This window comes from Podospora anserina, chromosome 2 (assembly GCF_000226545.1).
Source record: "Podospora anserina S mat+ genomic DNA chromosome 2, supercontig 2".
In the NCBI taxonomy this organism is placed as follows: Eukaryota; Fungi; Ascomycota; class Sordariomycetes; order Sordariales; family Podosporaceae; genus Podospora; species Podospora anserina.
The window spans coordinates 3,655,901-3,679,711 of NW_001914858.1; the positions used below are offsets into that span (position 1 = coordinate 3,655,901).

General features: G+C 52.6%; 7 protein-coding genes across 7 annotated transcripts; 2 read left to right on the forward strand and 5 right to left on the reverse strand.

Moving 5' to 3' along the window:
• Positions 1 to 19: 19 nt before the first annotated feature.
• Positions 20 to 1,137, reverse strand: PODANS_2_10470 (uncharacterized protein; the record flags this gene model as incomplete). The annotated part of the gene is made up of 2 exons (XM_001911823.1): positions 20 to 674; positions 743 to 1,137. 2 exons carry the CDS (start codon positions 1,135 to 1,137, stop codon positions 20 to 22), a joined length of 1,050 nt encoding a protein of 349 aa, XP_001911858.1.
• A 748-nt stretch (positions 1,138 to 1,885) lies between these two features.
• On the reverse strand, positions 1,886 to 4,488 carry PODANS_2_10480 (uncharacterized protein; the record flags this gene model as incomplete). The annotated part of the gene is made up of 5 exons (XM_001911824.1): positions 1,886 to 2,434; positions 2,497 to 2,799; positions 2,911 to 4,240; positions 4,323 to 4,365; positions 4,449 to 4,488. The coding sequence occupies 5 exons, from the start codon at positions 4,486 to 4,488 to the stop codon at positions 1,886 to 1,888; spliced, it is 2,265 nt and encodes a 754-aa protein (XP_001911859.1).
• A 1,513-nt stretch (positions 4,489 to 6,001) lies between these two features.
• Positions 6,002 to 6,839, reverse strand: PODANS_2_10490 (uncharacterized protein; the record flags this gene model as incomplete). Its single annotated transcript, XM_001911825.1, has 2 exons — positions 6,002 to 6,664; positions 6,747 to 6,839. 2 exons carry the CDS (start codon positions 6,837 to 6,839, stop codon positions 6,002 to 6,004), a joined length of 756 nt encoding a protein of 251 aa, XP_001911860.1.
• Positions 6,840 to 8,141: 1,302 nt separating this feature from the next.
• Positions 8,142 to 13,228, reverse strand: PODANS_2_10500 (uncharacterized protein; the record flags this gene model as incomplete). The annotated part of the gene is made up of 5 exons (XM_001911826.1): positions 8,142 to 8,870; positions 8,922 to 10,349; positions 10,400 to 10,735; positions 10,809 to 12,971; positions 13,022 to 13,228. 5 exons carry the CDS (start codon positions 13,226 to 13,228, stop codon positions 8,142 to 8,144), a joined length of 4,863 nt encoding a protein of 1,620 aa, XP_001911861.1.
• A 671-nt stretch (positions 13,229 to 13,899) lies between these two features.
• On the forward strand, positions 13,900 to 16,269 carry PODANS_2_10510 (uncharacterized protein; the record flags this gene model as incomplete). The annotated part of the gene is made up of 1 exon (XM_001911827.1): positions 13,900 to 16,269. One exon carries the CDS (start codon positions 13,900 to 13,902, stop codon positions 16,267 to 16,269), a length of 2,370 nt encoding a protein of 789 aa, XP_001911862.1.
• Positions 16,270 to 16,995: 726 nt separating this feature from the next.
• On the reverse strand, positions 16,996 to 19,802 carry PODANS_2_10520 (uncharacterized protein; the record flags this gene model as incomplete). Its single annotated transcript, XM_001911828.1, has 5 exons — positions 16,996 to 18,307; positions 18,381 to 19,027; positions 19,093 to 19,467; positions 19,562 to 19,639; positions 19,698 to 19,802. The coding sequence occupies 5 exons, from the start codon at positions 19,800 to 19,802 to the stop codon at positions 16,996 to 16,998; spliced, it is 2,517 nt and encodes an 838-aa protein (XP_001911863.1).
• A 2,343-nt stretch (positions 19,803 to 22,145) lies between these two features.
• PODANS_2_10530 (uncharacterized protein) lies at positions 22,146 to 23,681 on the forward strand (the record flags this gene model as incomplete). Its single annotated transcript, XM_001911829.1, has 4 exons — positions 22,146 to 22,169; positions 22,242 to 22,318; positions 22,381 to 22,807; positions 22,863 to 23,681. The coding sequence occupies 4 exons, from the start codon at positions 22,146 to 22,148 to the stop codon at positions 23,679 to 23,681; spliced, it is 1,347 nt and encodes a 448-aa protein (XP_001911864.1).
• Positions 23,682 to 23,811: the final 130 nt, after the last annotated feature.

The window sequence follows — 23,811 nt, forward strand, 5'->3', positions numbered from 1 at the left end:
GTCTTGCTTTCCTCCCTCATTAATCCAGCCCCTCCGCAGCCGGCGCAGCCTCCACCCTCCTCGCCATCGGTCTCCCACCACTCCCACCACCACCACCCGGCATCCCCAAGAAGCTCCCCATCATGTCAAACAGCGGGTTGCTCTGCCTCGGTCTCTGAATCCCAAAGTACATCTCCCCAATCAGCTCCAGCGCCGTGTCCCACACCCCGTCCGTGGCCTCCTTGATCGTGGGCATGTACTTCCCCTTCAACTGCCTAAACACCTCTGGGTTGTTCCCCTTCTGCACCGCCACAATCAACAGCCCCAAAAAGTTCATGAGCGGCAGGCTAGGGAAGATCTTGGTCTCGCCAACATCTTGCACAGCCAAAGACGGGTTCTCGGCGGCGAGCTGTGAAGTAAACACCTTGTAGCACGTGGTCGCCGCCTTGAGGTTGGCCATCAACAGGTACGGAAGGACTGCCCTGGCGCAGTAAAGGGGCGCGGTGTGGGTTTCATCCTGCTTGTACCATTCATACTCCAACTGCGCAAGGACAGGAGGGGAGTCTTTCGTGGTGCCGAGGATCAAATGGCGCTCCGCCTCGTCGAGGCTCTCTTTTTCCTCTGCCAACATGGAGCCGATGACGTGGTGAAGTTCTGGGTCGCCGGCGGGGTAGTCCGAGTACTTCTTTGACCACCTATTTGTTATCCTGTCAGTCTATCACTTGTTCATAACGTTGGAGATGATGATGGGGTGGGAACGTACTCGACCACATCCTTCACAAACTTCTTCCTGTTCGGCTCGGCGGGGTCAAACAGCCTCAAACAGGTCAACACCCTCCCCTTGCTTGTAGCGTCCACCTTCAGCCCAGCCTGCTTGTAAACATCCACCAGCAAGATAGCGAGATCGCCCCCACTGCCGCCGCCTGTTGGACCTGTCTTGAGGAGGGACTGGGAGACAGAGGACAGAATGTCGATGGCGGCGGTATAGTTTTGCGATTTGGTGTACCGGGCCGCGACGAGTCGGGTCTCTTGGGCGGCTTCGTATTGGGCCTCGAAGGGCATGCCGGGGGTGATTTTGGATTGGAGGCGGGTGATGATTTTGGCTATTTTGGGGTTTGTGGGAGCCGCCGCCGGGGCGGGGGATGGGGAGGAGGCCATCGTGAGAGGTTGATTGGGGAGGTTGATATGGGAGGCTGTCGAGTGGTTACAGGAGAGGTGAGGTGAGGTGAGGTGAAGCTTAGGTCGGGATCGGTTCGGCTCGAAGTCTGTGTTGCACTGTTCAGCTTGTGGGGAGCTCTGCGCGCGTGAAAGTAAATACGCAGGTAGTTGACGCAGAGAGTCAAAGGTTCAGCAACGCAAGGTAAGGTACAGTTAGGTTTAGGAGAGTGTAGCTAAATCCACTGCATCGGGACAGTTCAAGCTCAAGGTCAGGTCCACGTCCAACGTCCCCTCGTCTCCACTCTTGCGCAACTGCCTGCCGCTTCGTGTGCTTTGCCCCGCAATGACGGATGATTCTTCGATCTTCTGCGGGGCACAAGTGACATGGGACGGCTTAAGCCCCGCCCATTCTATCCTATATCAGGGTTAGGGTATGTTGGCACAACCTGAAGCCCCTGAACCCCTTTTCGCTGAGTGCGCGTACTCTGTACCGATATCAGGTTCATCTTCACATGCATGCTAATCACTCAAAACAACAAGGTATAGTCGTATGTATACACTCGACATTATCCCCAACTTCCACACCACCAAGTCTATTAACTCGAACCGCTCCGTGTATTCTGATCCCCTGCCTTCTGTCTGTAATGATTTTCGCTAAACTTCTCAAATGGTATCATCTGTCCACGCTGCTACAGAAACATCACAACAGTGGCCTCTCAAACAAGGATCCTCTATTATCCCATTCAATTCAATCCGTAACCATCCTATCCCCATCTCCATTGTTCGTAATAGGATCAGCTAAACTCCCGCCACCTCCATTCCCACCCACCTCGTTCGCACTCGTTTTCGTAGCAGCGTCGCCCTGAGCAATCTCATAAGCGTCAGCACTCGCAATTATTGGGAAAAAGGCAGAAGTGCGGCGTTCCACCATCTCCTGAACCGCCACACTTACCCCTTTCCCACCCACCGGTTCACCACCATCCGCCCCATCCCCAACAACATCCAGCATCACTTCATCATCCTTGTCCCCTCCAGACCCAGCCGAAGCCCTGTTGGAAGACAAGGTATCAAGACTAGCCGACCTCTGCAGCTTTCCAGGTCCAGCAATGCCAGCCCACTGATCGTCGGCCCCTCGCTTCTTGGATGCTTCCGCCTCTGGTGGACGCTGGGACTGATCCGTCTGCAGCTCCTTCTTGAAAAAGTGATTATCGTCCTTGACAAACTTCTGGAGCTTGTCCGGAAGAGGGTCGTACTTCTCATTCATGGCCGAATCAGTCGCATACACCAACATGCGGTTCTCCTTTGATTTGTTCCACATGTCGAGCACGGACTTGAGCTTCAAAAACTGTACACAAAAACCGTGGTTAGAATCCTCAACCATGAGTAACCCACGAAAGCCGCTGCCACACATACCTCATACTCAACCCTGTTGCGATAAGACATCTTAAGCCACCAGCCACCGGTATCCTCCACTCCTGGAGACGAGCCCTCCTGGATGATATCATCCAATGGCTCCCCCGTCCATCGCAACAGAACTTGAGAATCCCCTATCACCGCGCCAACAAGCGTATACTTGTATGTGGGATTCCAGGCTGGGTCGTCAGACGGCGTGGTGAACTTTGCAGAATTCGCCTCAGACTTCGCTGCTATCGGGTGGAAAATCTGCTCATTGAGCTCTAGAATACAGTCAGTATATGTCAATCCATGTTCGCCTTGATTCAGAAAGAATGGTTCCACATACTCTCTGTCACGCTCTCGGTCCTAGGCGATGACCTGTTCAAGCTGCTTGATTCTCGTCTGGTAATGAGCAAGAATTTCCCTCTCCTCGTCCGACCACGATGGCTCATCCTGTGAAGAAGGCAGATACATGACATCTTCAGCATTGCTGAAAGCATCGTTATAGTTCCTCCAAAGAGCTCCTTTTCTCATGCTTTCGATTTTGTCCTTCAGCGACTTTATAGTCGCGAGAGCCAACTCCTTGCGTGTCGCCTCGCCCTCTGCCGTTTTCAACCCATTCGTCTTTCTGCGGTACAGATCAATCTGCTCCCTTGCGATTTCCGCAAGCTTCTCCTGATTACATGCCATGTATCGGTCAAGGTAAAAGATTTCTGGAATTTCGATGTCGTTTATACGGCTGTCTCTGGTCCGCAGAGTCAACACTGAAGATGGATGTCGAATCATAGCTAGCATGCCTTGATCCAGATCCTCAGCCGCCACGGGAACGTCCGGATAAAACAGGAGGTCCAAATAATCGTACAAGGTCTTTGGTGACTTTGCTTCAAACTTGGCATCGATGTGGTGGAGGGGAGCGGGTATGAATAAATCTAAAAGACCAAACTGGTCCTCCGACTGGTGCACTGTAATGTCCTGGATCGGAACGACCTCAACTTCCGACATCAGAACCGAGTAGCCCACTGTCGATGAAGAACCTTCGACGTCCCGCAGAGCATTGTTGTATGCAAATCTGTGAAGGAACTCCTTTTCTTCATCGTCGTCGAAGTACCTTTCAGGTTCTGGGAACTGCGCCAAAATATCAGCTGTCGCATATGAGCGCGTTGTCCCCTCCAGAAAAGCCATTAGACGGTGAACTTCAAATTCCCATCGCGGTCCGTTAACCGTGATCGGCTCGCCCTTCCACCAATCCTGTGAACAACGGTATCCCCATGCTGGCTCATCACCGATCCTGAGCAAAGTATTCCGCGCCGCAGGAATTCGTTGTAAGATCATCAGTAGACCGCCCAGCAGATGACTATTGTGGTTCGGCCGGCGCCTGAGAAACACGGGCAGGCCTGGTTTTCTTTGTCGGCAAGTCGGTACCTCATCTTCGAGTGGCGGCGGATAATGACTGGTCACCGCCCATTCTTCCTCCGAGTAGTGCTCTCTGGTGGCCGGCCCAAATTGACCCTTAGCTGAGGACGAGGGCCTAGGAGGTAGTGTTGGTTTCTGCGCTGCGAGCGATGCCGCTACGGCCTTTTGAATATCCTCGTCTTCCTGCTCTTTGGATGTTGGGGCCCTGTTGTCCGCTCTGGATGGGACACGTGTGGGAGGCGCGCCCGTGGTTCCAGGAGTCTGACCGTACAGAACCTCATCCTCGCCTTGTATCCTGAAAGCTAAAACCTGTCAGCAATTTGCTCATTTTTGGCTTCCAGAAAACAACGCCCTTGTGTGGCTGTGATAAGGAGTACCCGCAGGTCAAGATAGCCCCATGCAGAAAGCAACCAAGACTACCTGAAAATCAGACAGCCCTAAAGCTTACTCCGGATGCAATTCTGAAATCGAGTGGACCTGTCCGCATCCCCAGAAGACCTCACAATGACCTCCACACGCATGGCCCCGCTCAACGTAACCCATCCAACGGTAAAGCCACCACGCCCACTTCCTTCGCTGGTTCAAGGGTAAAAGGGGTCTACTCACAAGGTGATGACTCCGCCCCCAGCAACGGCGTGATATTCGACGTTTCTGTCGCCTCCAACCCAGGCATTTCCTCCCAGCTATCCCAGCCAGTAGTAGCGGATTTATCAGTAGAAGGTTTATCCTTATATCTCGACACCCATTCCTATTTCCACAATCATGTCAATCCCCTACCCTACACCCCAAGAACAAGCCAAACTTACATCGGTACCACAAAGTGTAAACCACTCTTCAACAACGGCATTGACATTGTTGTTGTGCTTTCTCAGGGCCCTGATCAGCATCAAATTGTCCGGAAAGACAATCCCAGTTTCTGTCGCCATCTTATGAGCCTCCTGCTCCTTATTCGTGAGCACGGATTCGTCCGCCATGGTGTCCCCGGCTTCCAGTTATCGTTGTGTAGTGTTGCCGCAATCACGCCCCCCGTCAGGTGGTATGTTCGAGAGAGCCAAAGTTGATCCGTTCAAGCTTCCATCGAAAGCGGGCGGTGGATACTCCTAGAGGACAAGCTGAAGGGCCCAGGGGTGAGAGCCACTGCAGAAAGCGGTGCGTTCGTAGTCCGGTGGCCGAAAGTCTTTTGAGGTAAGCAATAATCCTGTAAAAGCTTCTGTCGTTTGTCAAAGTAGATGTTATGAGCAAGCCCGTGGCCCATCGAATATTAGCAAGTGTTATGACAGAACCGATATTGAGTGTTGTTGGAAGCGAATGATTTCCGTGGCGGGGGGTGACGCGGGTGGAGGGGTTAACTCGGAAGTTGCTGGGAGGCAAGACGGATGATCGCTTTCGGTCGTTTGTTGGCTGGAGAAAGTCGTCGGGCTTCTCTCAACTTTTCAAAGCAGTTGTAATCTGGTCAGGAGGTACAGAAGGTGGGATAGTCGCTGGAACCACACGACCCAATTTACAAGGAAGCTGCAGCGCATCTTTGGTTTTGGGGGTGGGCAGCTGCTTGTCTCATGGTCTTGGCAGCCCATCTCAACGCACGGGCCATGACAATTCACCCCGCCATGGTGGTTTGGAGAATCAGTACGTTGACACAGAATATGTTTGCAACTGACAGGAGCTCGCGGTGTAATGTACAGTTTGCTCGTTATCTAGAGTTAATAAAACGATTAATATCTCCCGTATACCAGCTTTAGCATCACTCCTCGCTGCATTTCACACCAGACAAACAAAAGCTCTTCGCAATCCTGAACGCAGCCCATCTATTCTGCTTTCGCTCCCTGGCCTCCCATAAATAAATACGCCGTGCTTCCAACAAACATAAAACAACCAGCCAAGCATTGTGAAGGAACCCTCACCCAGTATTTCCTCCTTCCCCAGCCCATAAACGCCCATTCTCGATGTTCGAGGTGTTCCCCATGCAATGCACGCTAGACGGATGGGAGACCGAACCGATAGACAGAAGGAAAAGTGTAAAATGACCGTAAAGAACTCTCCCGCGATAAACTGTTGATCACCGCTTCTTGGTCCCCGCGCCAGAAGCAACCTCATCCTCACTACCATCATCATCACTGCCCTCCTCTTCCCCATCCCCCTCTTCATCATCCTCATCACCCTCAAAATCTTCCATCTCCTCGTCGCCGGTATCACTCCCTCCAAAGTCAAAATCCTCATCGCTTTCTTGCCAAAAACCGTCATCATTCTCCATCTTCGGCGGCGGCGCACTCTCAAAGCTCCTCGGCATCTCAAACCCCTCGGGCACCTTTGTCTTGGAGTACTCCACCGTCTCCTTCGCCTTCCTGTTATACTCCTCCCTCCGATCCCGATACATGACTCCCGCGTCGACATTAGCGGGGGAGCCAATCTCGGGATCGTCCAGCAGCAGCAACACCGATCTCAACACACTCTCCACACCATGTAACGGTGTCCACCGCTCCGACGCCGACTCGCCAGACATGACATCCTCCCCGGGCGTGTGCAAGATCGAGATGCAGAGCTGGCCGTCGGGGTACACGTTGGGGTGGGTGATCGGGTTCAGGAAACGGAACTTGGGCGGGGAGTAAGGGTAATCTTCGCTAAACGACATCTCGGCCTGGAGGTAGGCGCCGTTGAAAACCGAGTCGGAGTTGATCACCATGAGGGCGAACCTCCATTTCATGATGTTAATGTCTTCGTTCTATAGTTTGAGAGAAAAACGCAAACAGGTTAGCTTCGAGTCGAGCTTTGTAGGGAGCAAGCATGGCAACAGGGAGACCTACATCGTCAAAATGAATCCACTTCTCCTGTCGCAAGGTCTTCATCTCCCCCAGGAGCCGCGTCTTCGCGGCCGTGGCCTTGCTCACTTTGGACATGGTAGGCGGGTTGGTTGGGGTGGGGTGTGTGTGACTCGTAGAGGTAGGAAAACTATGACCGAAAGTTGCAAAAACTCCAGTGACAGCGTCGGGAAATCCAGACCAAAGTTAACAAAAACAAAGGCTGCTTTGCCGCAAGAAAGAGCGTGGGCGGAGAGATACGGGTGGTGGAAGTTGACAGTAGGGAGAATGCAGGTCAAAGATCAAGGCAGCTGATGGACAGGTTGTTTCAGGCTTTATTTAAGAAAGGCCTAAAGCCTGGCCCTGCTAGGATGGCTGGCGGGGGTGTATCAACCACACTGCGGCAGTGTGGGGAAGAGGGGCGTGCGAGGAAGGTTTTACTTGGGTCAGGGTGAACAGAAATACTCAAAAAACACTTGTAAAGGGATGGGAAATTAAGCTCTAATATAATCTAATACTGAGATCCAGTGGCAGATGCCTTCTTCATCTGAAGATCTGTCCGAGAAGAAAAATGCTGAGTTCAACAAGTCGTTCCGGCTTCCTGCCGCTCGCCGCATGTTGGCAGCCGACCACCACGAACACCCAGGGCAGGCCTGGACACAGCCCACGCACCCAAGTGCCGCCTCCATGGGTGCAATACCGCCCCGCCACACGCTGAGTTAAGCAACAGGGGGCTTCCGCCGGGGCTTGGGATTGGTCCCAGCGATCCCGAGCCGACTGCGAGCCCAGCCGTCAAGGTGTCACCGACGCCTTGACACCCCGTGACAGTGTTCCATTGAGTGGTCAATGGAACTTCCATTCGCATGCTTTGATCAGCTTCTGAAGGTTCTGAAAATTCAATGTAAGCCACATCATGCAGACAAGACGCGGAGAACTCTCACAGTACGCAGCCGGGCATGCCGGACGGAGTTCAGGTGGGAGCCAGTGGCTAAAGCCACTAAACCACCACCACTTTTTAGCTCCAGACCGTAAACACACTTCGGAATTGCTTCTTTGTGCGCAAATTTCATGTGAAACTTTCAGAGAACATATGTGGTATTACACTAAACCTTCATAACATCAACGCTGGGTATCAAACTCGATCTGCCTAAAACCCTAAAACCTGACCACCTATGAGCCAACCCAAACAAACAACCAAACCCTGCTCAAAGATATGCCGTCGACCTAGTATAGTATCGAAAGAAAGACTAAAAGCCTTCCTTGGTGAGTTTATATACGTCGATGATCCCGGGAGAATCTCCGCCCTCAATGACGAGAAAGAAAAGAGCTTAGCAACAACAGCTGGACCGATATATATCATAAGATAGAATGTGAAAACCGCCTTGGCCGCGGGGGAGCAACCTAGGCCCCCAGGTCGTAGTAGATGCACTTCCCAGTCCTAAAGTTGTAAACAAACGCATGCCCCGGCCCCTTCTTCGTCTCCCACTCCCACCGCCACCCCTTCAGCATCTCGTGGATCTCTCGCACATACTTCTTCTCTGCCGTGCCGACATTCTGCTCCACCTTCCGCCAGCTTTCGGCGTCGGCAATGTTGGTTGATTTAATCATGTCCATGACCGTGTCTGACGTCTCAATGGCCGCTATTGGGCCCTCCAGGAAACCCTTGACTAGTCTAGAGGCACTGGTCTGCGCCTGTTCAACGACGGCGTGACGGTTGAACTTTTTGCTCTTGGTCTGCGCGACTAGAATGTGAACTTCCTGTTCGCGATCACCCTCGATAGCATTGGCCGAATCTACATGCGCGGCGGTTGGCATGCTCCGGGTTTTGGCAAGGACGCGAGAATCTCTCTCGCGAATCTCTGACTTGAGCCAGTTGAGGAGATCCGTGGCTGAGATATCGGCATCTGAAGCGTCCTTTCGGCCCATAGACTTGACCTTGACCATGTTATCCTGCTTGATAATAACGATCCAGCTATAAGATTCCTCTCGGTAGCTAGAAAGGAGGTCTTCTGGTGAGCGTGTGTCGCGGGCCAACTCGGCACTGATGTTGTGAGCCCAAAGCATCTGCAAAAGCTCAATCCCAGAAGATCGAAGAACAGAGGGATCGAAACTGGCAATCAAAACGTCACACTACTCAAAATCAGCACCAAAGTATCTGTTTGGAAGAAAATGACAACATACCCGTTTCATGCTGAAGATACCCTGTGATTCCTCTTCAGCAGCCTTCTTGAGGAAAGCCTTACCCGTAGCTTTGGGCACCTGTTTAGCCAACTGCTTCTCCCAGTTGAGGCTGAAGCCCACAGCGTGTCGCTCCTCAAACCTGCCGGCTATCTTTGGGCGATGTTCTTTGATCAGGTTGTCATAACGACCTCCTGCTGCAAAAACATCTTTGACTTTCTTATCATAGAGACATGAAAAGAGGATGCCTCCTCGAAAGAAGACTTCGTTGATGCTGCTCAGGGGCGCAATGTAGACCTTGTTGGACACACCGAACTTCTTGGTATATTCATAAACATCCTTCAAGTGAGCCAAAATTGGCGACACCTTTTGCGAAAATTCGGAACCCTCAAACAGACCTCGTATCTTGGATATGGCCTTGCTTGGTGTGTCTCGAAAATCGAATCGCTGAAGCTCGTCCACACTGGTCGCCGAGATCCCAATCTCTGGCGATCTTAGCTCACTCCTGACCTTGAGCCAGGTGAAATTCCTAATATTGAGCTTGCTAAGAACGTCAGCAGCCGCCGGTCTGGCATTGATATCCACACCGCAGAACTCAAAGATCAGGTGTAGAAGGTCCGAGTGGCCAAGCTGGAAACATATCGGCGTGGAAGAGGTTGTGGGGAAGGCCGAGACAATTTCGTCCAAGACCTTGATCGCTTCGGCCTCTTTAAGAGCGAGATCTAGTGCGTCTGTGGTGACAATGTCAAAGTCTACTTCTCCATAGACATCCGGTTGTCCACCATCGCGGCGATCTCGAAAGATATTCCCAAAGGCGTACGACCGCTGAATCACAGGCCCCTGGGTCACTCGGGCAAGAGAGCGAGCATTTCCCATGACCAAATCGAATGGCATTTGTAGAACCGTACCATTTTGATCCAGAAGACGAACAATATTTTGGTCGTAGTAGTTCGACCGGGGATACAGACACGCTGTAGGAGTTTCAACAGCGCCGTGCCGCCGGAAGATCGAGACCAGTGTATCCTTCACAATATAACGGCGCATCAAGTCTGCTCCGCTCGGCGCGGTTGATCCCATATCCCAAGCATAATCCTTTGCCGGCTCAACCTGTCGACTGAACAACTCTTTGAGAACTTTCCCGTAATAAGGAGAGCTTGGATCAGCTATCCCTGCGAGAGCACGCCGTACGGCCTCGCTCTCCATCTGAACAGGCATCCTCCCACTCTTCAACAGTTCTGAGCTGGACGGACGATCTTTGGGATTGTGTGTGAGCAACGAAAGCAAGATGTCGGTATGATTCTTATCAGCCGCCTTAAAGTCTGACGGAAGAACTGGCGGGTTATGTCGCACTTGCTCAAGCGTCATCGCACGTTGCATCCCAAGCATGGGAGGGTATGACATCTCGAAGAATATGACGCCCAGGGAGTACATCTGGGACGGTTAGCTGGTCTGTTGTGTAGTTTTGAGGAAATGAAGCTTACATCAACCTTGGCAGTGTATGAGCCACTGCCTCCTGTTCTGACCTCCGGGGCAACATAAACAGCCGTGCCGATACTTCTTGTAAGATCGCCGGCATCGATGTTGGCCATGTTCTTATCGACCGCTAACTGTCCACTTGTCGCCAACCCAAAGTCTCCAATCTTCACATTCTCAACCCCGTCTGGGCCAGCACTGATGAAGACATTCTCGGGTTTGAGGTCACGATGAACAATTGTTAGGCTGTGTATGTGAGCCAGCCCTTCCAGGATTTGGCGGAACAGACGCCAAACTTCTTGATTTGAACTATACAAATTTCGAGTGATCAAATCCCGCAAGGTCTGAGCACATTAGTTAGAAACTTAATCATGAACGAGATGAGGTAGAGGAAATTGAAGAGAAATGAGGACCTACCCGCTTTTCACAATATTCCATGGAAATATACATGACTGTACGAAAGGGGCGGCCACTTCCCCTTCTATCTCCTCGAGCCGGAACAGGGAGATGCCTCGGTGCCCGTTCGCCTATGGTGGATGTATCCTCACCTGACTCCGATTCATCATCCTCATCGCTGTCTTCTTCATCATCTTCTTCATCATCGTCGTCGTCGGAATCCTCCTCGCCAGAGTCATCCTCGAAAACCATGTCCGGGTGTCCGCTTGAAGACATGAAATCGAGACCTCTGCTCTTGCTTTCAGCGAACTCGATATTGATGCTTCTGGAGATTGGGGTATTGTTGGAACTGTCTTCACTGGAGACATCGTCGCTTTCAGATTGTCCAGAGCCATCAGAGTAGTCCATGGTTTCCTCGAGCCAAGTGTTGTAATATCGAACCACTGCAGGATGGTTCATCTGTGAGAGGAGCCTCACTTCCTTCAGCATCTCAGACAAGGTCTCGTGCGACCTCTGCGTAATCTTCTTGATGGCATACAATCGCCCATCAATCATCTTGCGAGCGCGAACAACCTCGCCAAAACCGCCCTTTCCAAGGCGAGCCTCTTCGATATAGTCTTCTTGATATCGGGAGGTGACAGCAGTCCGATTCATCGAGTCATGCCGGAGTCTCCGTGGCAGCGATTTGGGTGCTGATAAGAGTGAACCGGAAACGACCGCAGAGTCGTTTTCCACCAGGATGGGGGCATTTGTGGCGAGAAACTCGCTAGAGCAAAGCTCAAAAGCACGAGGCCGCTTCTTAGGGTCTGCTTTAAAGAACCTGGATACCAGCTCTTCTAAAGGGCTCGAAAGCGACAGGGAATCCATCAGAGCCGACGGGGAGTGGTATTTTTCAGGAACGTTGAGGCCAAATACCATCTGCAAGAAGACTATTCCAAAATCCCAAATGTCTGTTTTCTGCGTGTACTGGGGTTTGGAGATTCCAGCAATCTCTGCGGGATACCAGTAGACAGACTTTGCTGCTCTGCTAGTGACTACTTTGACCATGCTCGTGGATATGCTGTGGAGTTCTTTCTGGAAGCCGCCGTCGGAGAGCTTGGGAACGATATCACCCGCCGGCGTTCTGCAAAGCAGAATATTGCCAGGGTGTATGTCCTGGTGAACAATCCCATTGCTGTGGAGATATGCCAGTGCATCGAGAAGATCCGTGGTCCAGATTCTGGCTTTGCTGATCTCGATCTGCCCCGCCAAGCTGAGGAGTTCATCGAGAGGTCCCTTGTCCGAGAAGGGCGTGAGTATACTGATGGTCCAGACCGTGGGACCGGACGAGTCAATGTCACTGACTGTGCGGTCGATCTTGAAGTTGATAAGCTCCAAAAGATTCTGGTGGTTTAGCTTCTTCAGTGACTCCAGCAGAGATTCCAAGGCTTGAAGTTGCTTCTTGAACTGAGTCGAGTCTTTGCCGTGCGACTTGATATCGACTTGCTTCAATGCAAGACTTGGACGAACATGTTTCGCGGCTAGTACCGGCTTGACTTTGTGCACTGTGGTCACCGGTCCCTCGCGCCAAACTGTTTTGCCAATGACGGTCTGGAAATAGTGGGTATCGCCAGTGTGGTCCATCAAACTGCAAGCCTGATCAAACACAAGGGCGACGTTGGTCTCGGAGGGGTCCGCTTGAGCTCGATTGGGCGACATGTTGTGACTTCGGTTTTTCTTTCTCGACTCCTTCAACTTGTTGCGTTGGCGTTTGAGCTCCTCTTGGACCATGTCACCGAGGACTCGCTCTTCTTCCATGGTTTCCTCGAGTTTCTTTTGCTCCTGTTGCTCCTTGTGGTCCTGTGCCTGTTTTGCCAATTCCGCTTCATGGGCCGCCCTTTCCTCTTCCAGAGAAGGCAGCTCCAGACCTTGGGCCTTCTTCAAGGCGGCCTCGTCCAGTATATCGCGGATACCTTCCACAAGACGGTCGACCATGACCTCGTCATCCTTGGCCCATATTTTTGGCTGCGTCTCCACAAACTTTTGGATTTTGAACCTTGTTGATTCACGGAGATGACCATCATTTTTGAGGGTCAAGAGCGGTGGGGATTTGGGATATGTGGCGACAAGAACCACAGAGAGCAGTACTGAAAAGTTGTCATCCGATACTGCTTTGATTCTAATATCAAATGCAGGTTCGGTTTTCTACAAGATGTTAGTAACATGGCATCCAACCACATGCAAAGCTTTCGTACCTTCCACGCACCGTGAGGTGCCGAGTGTCGAATAAAATCCTCGCCGTAAATAGCTGCCAGGGCGATCACCTCATCGGCTTGTTTCTCTTGATACTGTGTCTTAACCGCTGGCCGAGCTGGGCCAGGGCCTTTAAGCCCAGGGAAACTCTCAGTTCCATTCTTCTTGGTTTGAGGAGGGGCCTTCTTTTGACCGCCTTTTCCCGCCATAGCGGAATGCTAAATGTGGTGGTGACGAGTTGGTGTGAGATGAGGATGAGAGCGTGACTAATATCAACCAGTGGGGGAGGGTTGGGCGCTGGGAGATGTTGGATATGAAACTGGATTCTCGGTAAAGGTCCGAGAATATAAGACTGCACAGCCAGGTACGGCTGTGAAGACTTTAATGAGTTGCGTCCATCCTCGGAGCAATTCAGACGAAGCAGTAATGTGAAATAGGTAGAGATGAGGGCTGAGATGTGACTGTGTGTAGTGCCTGGCGGGGTATTTGCACTGTCCAGATGCCCCAAGGGTCACTGAAGCTGGGATGGCATTGGAGACAATCATAGTGACCCACCATTCAGCTTCACAGTGGAGCTGAAGCCTTGGCACGAAGCTTCGAGCAGCCCCGCCAACCCCACTTCCAACGCCCTGGACGCGCTGCGGGACGCGGTAGGACCCTTGCTAGTGCTGCGACTGGCCGGCCGCTGGCAACCACGATTCTCTTCTGGTTCCGGCAGTCAAGTAAACACAACAGTTTGACTGCCGACAGCACACTTTGGGTGGCAGCCCACCACGACCTCGAGAGACGACTGATCGGTTGATTGACTGACTTGGAAAACGCCAACTGTGGAACTGACCACAGATTCAGTTAGTTGCGCGATCACAGCGCCCGAGTCACCATGATCAGCTGGGCGCTCAAGCGCAACAACAATAAAGACGCTGACACCGCGCGCGACGCGACCGGCGGGGGTACGAGATCCCATTCCCGCAGAACCTCAAGAAAGTTTTTAGGACACCGAACTCAGACAAATGCAGATGATACAATCCAGCTGGACATGCCCGACACGCCAGCGCCGGTATTTGCTGTGCGCGCGTTGAAGACAGCCATCTTCGGGACCCCCGCAGCCCGCGCCGACCGCCGAGCCTCGAGACTGACGGCAGCAAACAACAAGTCCGCACCCGTAAAACCCGATGTCGTTTCTGTCCCCGAAAAGTCGCCTGCGAAACCACCCGGCATTCTTCTAACCCCAGGCACTGGCGCCGCCCGTCGAAAACGAGTGTCTTTTGGCCATGACGTCAAGCAAGGCTCAGGAGGACCGGCGAGATCGAGCAACGGCGAACTTGACGATCCGAGTTCATGGGCTGGCAGGCCTGCGGATACCCCAATTCCGAAAGCGAAGACGAAACTGCAGCAGACTTTGGAAAACGCACGGCGTAACAAGGCCGAGGAGACCACCACCGAGGTCAGGGACTTTGCCTCCCACGACAACGAACAGGAGGGGGCTTGGGAAGAGGTGGACGATGATTATGATGAGTCGGACTACGAGGCCGACATTACGACCGATCTGAACGAGCCTCACTCCAGGTCTGGTCAGTACTGGAAGTCCTACTTTGAAACCTACCACGCCGATGCAAAGGCCGAGATGGAGAAATTGGTTAAGTACAAGCAGCTCGCAAAGTCTTATGCGAAGATGAAGGACACGGAGGCCGACGAGCTGAAGCAAAACCTGAGGGAGGAACAGGAGAAGGTCCAGCAAATGGAGGAGAAGCTGGCTGAGATGGGTAGGCAGGTGGCTGCCAAGACTCAACGGAACGGAGGGCAAGCCGATATGCAGTTGGTAGATGAGCTGAACAAGCAGACGGCACTCGCACGGGAGTACAAGCTTCAGGTTGAAGAGCTGGAAGATTTGCTTCATGATGAGATGAGCGAGGACGAGCCAAAGGGAGCACGACAACGCCGCGTTGCCTCTCCACGGACCCACCGGACCCTTATGGAAGCCCAGCGGGAACTGAGAAAAGCGAGGTCACAGCTAAGGGAGATGGATAGTCTGCGGGAAGAGCGGGATAAACTGCGTTCCGACTTGAAGTTCGCCGAGCAAAGGTCCACCAAGCTTGCTGATGAGAACAAGAAGCTGTCTGGGGAGTTGTCTAAGAGCAGCACCAAGATTCAGGACCTGGAGAAGAACCTTAGCGAATCAAAGGCCTCGTTCGATAAGTTGAAGGAGGACGCCAAGAACCGGTTCAGGGAGGCCCGGGAGGTGTTGGAGACCAAGAACAAGAAGATTTCCGAACTCCAAGACCAGATCGCCTCCCTCAAGAAGGACCCCACCGAGAGCAAACGAACCACCTGCGCAACTCGAGGTCTGAGTCTAGACGAAAGGTCAAAACCCACCGCTGACCGCCCAGCAACATCATTACAATCCCTCGAAACAGCAGAAGAAGACCACACTCGTCTTTTGCGAGAGCTTAAAGAACTGAAAAGAACCAGCCTCCAAACAGCCACCACCACAACTACCACGCGAGATAAGAACCGCCCCAGTGTAGACGGGTATAAATACACCTCGACAACCGACGACCTCCAAACCCTCGCCACCTCCCGCGCCCTCCGCGATAGAATCGAGAGCGAATTCGGCGTCGGGAAAAAGTCTCAACTCTCCTTCCCAACTCCCGCGGGTAACATCCTCATCGACCGCGCCAACCTCCCCGACAGCCCCTCCCCCAATCCGAGGTCTGTCCCCTCCTCAAAGGAAGATGTCATCTCCCGATCACCAAGCAGAGGCTCATCCCGCCCACGAACATCACGGATATCCATCTCGAGAGAAAACCTCAGATCGAAAAGCAGCACCGACACCAACGAGTCCGAAAAGCGCCTCACCAACGGCAGCCGCACCTCCCTCGTGCAGCCCCGGAAGAAATTCCCTCCTCCTACCCCCGCTGCTGCGGTGCGGTCGCTCCCTACGTTGGATGTCACCGAGGACTTGACGCAAGACCCAGAAGCAGCAGGGGGGATCGACCTCGTGACGGGGAAATTTGCCCGGCTGGGTGGTGGTGGTGGTGGCGGTGGGGGTGTTGACAAGCGGCAGGATCCAAACAGTAGCGCTGTCTGGAGCACCATGAACGCGTCACAGCTTGCAATGCCGGCGGATCGAAAGGCGGCGGCTATTGCGCGGTTGCAGAGGAAGAAGGCGGCGAGGTTGCAGATGGAGAGGATCAATGGCGGGGATGGGAGGACAGGGACGAGGAATAAGGAGAATTTGAGGCCTTATTAAGGGTGTCGTTGAGGGTAATGGATATATGATGGATGGGGAGGGTGGTAGACATTGTTTATTCTTTATGAGCATGGCAACAACATAAAGGGGTGGGAGCAGGCATCATGGGGACATAATTCGGGACTCTGGATGGGATTGATTGATTTGATATATCATGGCGGCGGTGTTTTGTTTGTAAAGGCTGTTGGTATATTTATTTGTATAAAGGCATGTCAGGTTTGGAGGAGAGAGCAACTGCTGGTTACGTTGTTTTACCATTCTTGATAGGGATTTCTCTGCTATACTCAATACCTGCAAACATTATCATTTACACTCATCTCCGTGATTGCCTTATCAAAATATACCATTGATTACAGTGACAATAATTATATGTATATCTCTTCTCAAATATGACCCCTCTTCTCCCTGTCTGCCCTCTCTGGCTGGCCATACACAAGAGCCACAAGCTGCTCCGGTCCTTCTCCGCAAACCCTATGGTATACAATCCCCCTCTCTTCATCCCATCATGTTGCCAAGTTCCCCCAAATACCCTACATCTTTTGGTATCACGTTAACACAAAATGCAATGCTTTGTAACCCCCCGACCATGTAAGGACCAAGCAGCCCAAAAACGAGATCACTTGACCCTCCCTTTTCGGCTTTCCCCCAGTCCGCTCGGAGCGCACAAAACAATCCCATACCAATACCCAAATCCCAGAACCGATCGTAAAATCCAGTATCAACGCCTCACATAATGCTGCACTCCCGTTCAGGTAATCCATCCTTCGAGTCTTTCCCCTTCCCCTTCTCCTTTTTCTCTTTCTTCTCCCCATCCCCATCCTTATCCTTCTTTTTTCCCTTATCCTTCTTGTTCCCTCCGTGATGCCCCAAGTGATGATGATGGTGCTCCTTCTCCTTATCCTTTCTGCTCTCCGTGGCGGTTTCAGACCCCGAGCCTTCCTCCTCTGTCACCACAGCCTGCTCATCCACCGTGGCAACCCCATCAACAGATGGGACTACCACCACAGTAGTACTCCCGTTGCTAGACGTCGACCCATCCTTGTTCGGCCGAATAAATCCAAGTCTCGAGATGGTGGAGCTAAGCCTTCCCTCGCCTATCTGACTAGTAGGGCGAGATTTACTTCCCGTCTTTGTGAACTTGGCTGCCGCACGGGATAGTCTAGCAGCTGTGGATTCTTCCTTGCCTTCTTCCTGAGTGGCGGTAGGTGTCGTGACCGCAGGTGAGGTTGCCTCTGGTGTAACTGGGGCCGCGGCGGCTGCATCAGAAACAGACAAGCTACCACGTCTGGAGTGCTCAGCCTTGGAGTTGATTGAATACGGGTCGTCGTCGAAGCTGAGGCGCTGGTCCATGTTCATTTCCGAGCTCAGCCGGATCGAGGGCTTCTCGCTGTTTTGGGTGAGGGTGGTGGCAGAGTCAAAGAAGCCACTAGTCGCCCTCGAAATCGTGCCATTCACGGATTCCTTGGGTGTTTCGACAATCAGAGTAGCCGGGACCTTTCCGTTCAAGTCCTTGTAAGCCGGAGGTTCGGTAACAGAACCATCTGTAGAAGCCGTCGTGACGTCAACCATGGGAACGACCTGGTAGAAGAGAAGATATGGCATTTCTTCTCGTAGCGACTGCTTGATATCATCGACGTACGTCACTCGATTCTCCACCGCGAGGTCGTCAAACTTTGCCCACTGCTGCTCTTCGTAGTCGGGAGGCGGGTCGTCCTCGTATCTTCGGTTCTCGGTCAGCAGCTTCGGAGCCACCCGAGCAAACGAGATATAGTGACCACTATGCAGGGAATCTCCGCGGTGACAGACCACTGATTGCAGTACCAGCTTGAATTCTTCCCGAAGCCCACTGGAATCCTTGTCCTTGGTGTTGATGTCCTCCGCCATGAACTGAGGCAATCGCAAACTGTCCGGGATATCGATCAGAGTATTTTGTCGCTTAGGAACACCCTGTTCTGTCATTGTGTATCTCTTCAAGCAGATCCCCACCACCGGTCGTTGGGTAAAATGGCGAGCTACTTCAGCGTCATTACTAGGTTCGCTGTTTGTTGTGGCATGCCATGCTACAGAATGTTAGCCATGAATTTCCGCTGACATGTATGCATGTGGGACACCCACGGATTAGCCGGAAAAACTGCCACGCTGGTATCGTGACAGCCTTTACAATTGTTGAAATCTTTCGCTTGTGCTTCGGGGAGGTGCTCTCTGCTTCACCGTTGGATGCCGGGTCCTCCTCGTTCTTGACCACAATTCGCTGTATGATGCTCGTAGATCTATTACGCGACACAGCCGGCGACTCGGCGGCAGCCTCCAGGGTGGGGTTCGTCATGGATACCGGGGAATGTGTGATGGTCTCTTGTAACGTCCATCTGCGCTGGAGTTTCGAGCTCTCGCCATTGTCGGTCGGCGTTGCCGCGTCCTCATCTGTGGTGCCCAATAATGTGTTTTTGGGTGTCGAGAATCCGCCCTTCTTCTCCTCGAGGCTGTCTCGAAGCACATCGACCTTGTTGTTGAAGTACTCCTCCAGGCAGTCCTCGAGTTTGATGCCCTTGCCCGACGGATCGGGAGGGACGGCAAGGTTGAGTAACCGCTCGTGTACCACTTTGTGATCATCCACATCGCCCTTTCCTTGGTGAAACAAATCGACCTGCAGCGTAAGTAGAGGTAGCTGTAGTGTCTCTGTAATAAACGCAAAAGCCTCTGAGGTGTCTTGCTGTTCCAACAACTGGGCTTCCTTCCACCCACATGCAGCAAGCGATTCCTGGATGTGTTGTGTCTGGACATCAAGTCAGTTTAACCCCGTCAATAAGACTGCTAGGCTCCTACCATATCCGTAGGAATCAACTTTCCGCTTCTCAACATGTTGACCCATAACCGTAACAAGGCAGCCAGTTTCCTTTGAGCCTCGTCCGTAGAGTCATTCTTGAGCATGCACTCGAAGGCCTGGAGCTTGGCGAACATGGCAAATAGCAGGGCGTCGAGATAACAAGTAACATTTCCCCGGTTCACGGCGCCCAGCATTTGGACATTGGCGTTGTATGGCTGTATTATCCCAGCGAACGCCTGCTGTTGTAGCTGTAACAGCTCCAGAGCCTTGTCGACGTCGCCGTCGGCGAACTTGGAGTCGAGGGCATAACGGATAATGTCGGTTGTGATCTCGTGGTAGTTGAGCTCTTCGAGTTTCTTTTTGATCTCCTCGACCTGTAATATGACTGTCAGCACCTATTCAACTTCACAAGCTATAGAGGCTAGACGACTCCAACAAACGCACCTTTCCAGCTTCTTTTTCCTCTACCTCCTTTTCCTTTTGGGCTTGTTTTGCGGACTCTGGCCTAAAGATAGACAGCCAGGAATCAATCCCCAATGGGCGAGCCTAGACAAATCGTCAGCAATTGAACAAGCTTTCTCGGAGCCGAGACAGCTTCTCCCACACAGACCTTTGCGCCGGGTTCAGACGACTTGTTTCGTCGGTGGCTCCCACTCTTGTCTCGCACGCTCCTGAATTTTTTAGGCATGATCATCTGTGCTGCCTTCATCTTGGTGCTTTTGCGCAGCGCATCGATATATGCGGCTGTTGGGAGAGCGAGGTGACTGTGTGTTGTATCCGCCACAGAGGTTGTACCATGTACGGGGCAGGTACCGGGACGTGGGGGACCGCACAGCAAGGCAACCTATGCGAAAATGGGCATCGAAGGCGCAGTGCGACGGGGAGCAGTCAAAGAAAGGAAAAACAAGGCAAGATTAGTCAAGAATGAAGGTATCCGCCTCGAAGAAGTGTTGACCGTCGACCGGAAGATCCCAAGGTTCGTGTTTGGATATCGTTAAGGTAGTTGGGATGAGGGGTTAGGTTTCAGGCGCACTGAGCAAGTATCAAGTTGGGGCTTTGCGATGAACCCTCGAGCGCTCAACAAGCGAAGGGGCGCCCGCCGGGCTGATGACGATGGGTGCCTGCCACCGGTGCTCCGAACCGAATTGCCTAAAATGACGAGGCCAACCGCTGGAGGCAACGTTGATATCAAGAGCGCTGGAGATAGAAAGGCTGAGCGCCAAAATACGGGGGACGGGAAGTTGAGAAGGCGGTAGCTTGTTCGCCAACGGACAAGGCCAACAAATTGAAGGGCCAAAGAGGGGCCCAAAGACGTGGGCAGCGCAACGCGTGGCGGATGGGGATGTGGACAAGGATGATAAGACCTGTGGACCACAGGGGAAGTGGATGCCCAAATTGCTCCCTTTAGCTTTTGCTTATCATGGAGCAACAAGTTGCCAGAGCAGAGTTTCAGAGTTCAGAGTTCAGATGCTGCTCTTCTTCGGCCACTGATCATCGAGTCATTTAAGGCGTTCGTTGGATAGTAGCTCTGCTGGCTAAATGTCCACACACACGCGCGACTGATCAAAACCACGAGACAGCATCTTGAATTTCTTGCACAGATACGAATATACAAGCGCTGTGGCTACCTTACCCTACCTGCTGGCCTGCGATTGGATCGCAATGTCCCAGTGAACACCCAGATGCGCACTCCTGACCCAGAACCCCGTTTCTGTGGGGGAAGGAAGGTTAGCTGATGGCGCTCAATAGGGCTGGGCTGTCCATGATGTTGCATCGATAGCTGCGTCTGCACCTGTCAGTCGAACCGCGTTTTGGGATCTGCAGTTTGACAGAGACCCTTGCCCCGCCTTGCCCCCCGTTCGCAGGTCCGATCGGGGGCTTCGTTATGGTGCTTACCCTAAACGGGCAGATTGACGTCTCCAATGACGCTCTAGAAGATCTACAAGGGTCTAGAAGAAAGCTTTATCTCGATGCCTGCTGTTGCTGCCATAGTATCGTGAGGGTGACTGGCGGCAAATGACGAGTGTGGTGTTGGCTGGATTTGCAGGTCTACGTAATTCTCAGACTGCTTCCAGAGTCCCAGTGGGAAAACGTGTCGTGAGGTGGTGGCAGATGGTCGTAGTTACCAGAGGGGCTTTCGCGGCGTAAGCGTCTCATGATGGCTCAGCAAATCGGTCCGGAGAGTCAGAGGCCCAGACACCGGGACGGCAGCACCGAATGTGATGCCTATTGGTACAAATATACTTCTTCCCCTATAAATAAGCACACTGCGAGCGACCGTATTCTTTCATCCTTCGCAGCATCCTGGGCCACAATTGTGGTCCAAGAGGACATTGGTCACCTCATCAGATCCATGTCGCGACTGTGAGAACACACAAGTCTGTTTTAGGCCAAGTTTAGGGGGACTGTTTGATTGATATGCTGGCGCAGAGACATGACGTCACGATAATATGTTCGTTGTGTTATGCTAGAGAAAATAAAGTGTGATGGAGTAATAGTTGATCTGTTGGCCATCAAGGTGTTGAGGGATAACGCTGAAGCACTGTTTTCAAGGCGCAGTAATGAGTAAGGCAGCGGGGCTGGACATGTGAGACAGACGTCGACGCATGTATCGTAAGTTGAACTTTGGAGAAGATCCTGTTTTGCTAGTGATGAGCTGATCGCGCTACATGACCCGAGGTGAATGCTCCGGATATCATGGTGTTTCCCCATGGAAATGTGCAGTGGAAATGCTTACCAACAACAAATGCGCGGAAAACGGCATGCGCCAACTGAGGGGTTCGATTGGACGGCCCCGGACTCTTGGCAGCCAGAGACCCACATTCCCCACGAAATCAACCTCGGCAGGGAAGGGGTAGCTTGGAACTCGGCTCAACCATCAGCTGAGCCGAACCATTCATCGCCATGCATTGAACTCAAAGTGCTCCCGTATTGACCTTGATGCATACGTTTATTAGCAGTGCCGTTGCCTCTGTTCTTTTAGAGTTTGTCGACCTTTTGCCAATTCACCAAATCAATCAAGTCTTGTTGAAAGTTTAAAGCCACCAGAAACATGTCGGCCCAGATCCCCATTGCTGTATGATGAAGCCCCCATTGCATACGCTCCACCTCCGCATCCAGCAAGCATATCACTAACATCCAGGTGCAGGTCCGCGATCGCGTTAGCGACAAGGCCGCGAAGACGTTGGACATCGTTGCCAAGTTCGTTGATGAAGAGTGTATTCCGTATGGTTCACCTCACCGCTTTCCATATTGAAACCACAGCCGGTCTAATGATGTCACCTCAGTGCCGATACTGTCTTTGAGGCCCAGGTTGGCGTTGGTGAGGCGAGATGGCAGGCTCACCCCAAGATCCTCGAGGACCTCAAGGAGAAGGCGAGGTCCCTCGGCCTCTGGAACATGTTCCTGCCCAAGGGTCACTACAAGGAGTCTCCGGGCTTCACCAACCTCGAGTATGGCTTGATGGCCGAGTGGTTGGGCAAGTCTAGAGTTGCCTCCGAGGCGGTCAACTGTGCTGCTCCTGATACCGGCAACATGGAGGTGTTGGCCAAGTATGGCAATGATGCCCAAAAGGCTCAGTGGCTCAAGCCCTTGATGGACGGTGTCATCCGTTCGGCTTTCCTCATGACAGAGCCTCAGGTCGCCTCTTCAGATGCTCGGAATATTGAGCTGAAGATGGTCAGAGACGGTGATCACTATGTCTTGAACGGCTCCGTAAGTGCCATCGTCTTGCTCAACTACACTGCGTAACACTAACAACACAACACAGAAATGGTGGTCCAGTGGTGCCGGTGACCCGCGCTGCAAGATCTACATCGTCATGGGCAAGAGTGACCCCAACAACAAGGACCCATACAAGCAGCAATCCGTCATCCTTGTGCCATCAGACACAAAGGGCATCACTATCCACCGCATGCTTTCTGTCTACGGCTACGACGATGCGCCCCATGGCCACGGCCACATTACCTTCCACAATGTCCGCGTCCCGGCTACCAACCTTGTGCTTGGAGAGGGTCGTGGCTTCGAGATCATCCAGGGCCGTCTCGGTCCCGGCCGTATCCACCACGCCATGAGAACCATTGGTGCTGCTGAGCGTGCCTTGGAGTGGATGCTTATGCGTATCAACGACCCGACAAAGACTCCCTTCGGCAAGCAGCTTCGTGAGCATGGCGTTATCCTCGAGTGGGTTGCCAAGTCCCGTCTGGAGATTGACGCTGCTCGCCTGGTTGTTCTCAACGCTGCCATCAAGATGGACGAGCAAGGTCCCAAGGCCGCGCTGAAGGAGATCGCCCAGGCCAAGGTTCTTGTTCCCCAGACTGCCCTGACTGTCATTGACAGGGCCGTCCAGTCCTTCGGTGGAGCCGGTGTCAGTCAGGACACTCCCTTGGCCAACATGTGGGCTCAGATCCGCACCCTCAGACTGGCGGATGGACCAGATGAGGTGCATCTGCAGCAGATGGGCAGGAACGAGAACCGCCGTGGCAAGGAGGTTGCTGCCAAGATTGCTGCTCAAAAAGCAAAGGCTGAGGAGTTGTTGAAGAAGTACAACATCACCAGATCGGAGATTGGCTCCAACATCAAGCGCTAATTTTTTATGCTATAAACCCTCTTGGATTCTGGCGAATATTTTTGGCATCTGGGAATGACATTACATTATCAATATTTTGTATCTACTGCTCCACCAACAGAATGGGATTTTTCAGTGACTTGTTGATTTC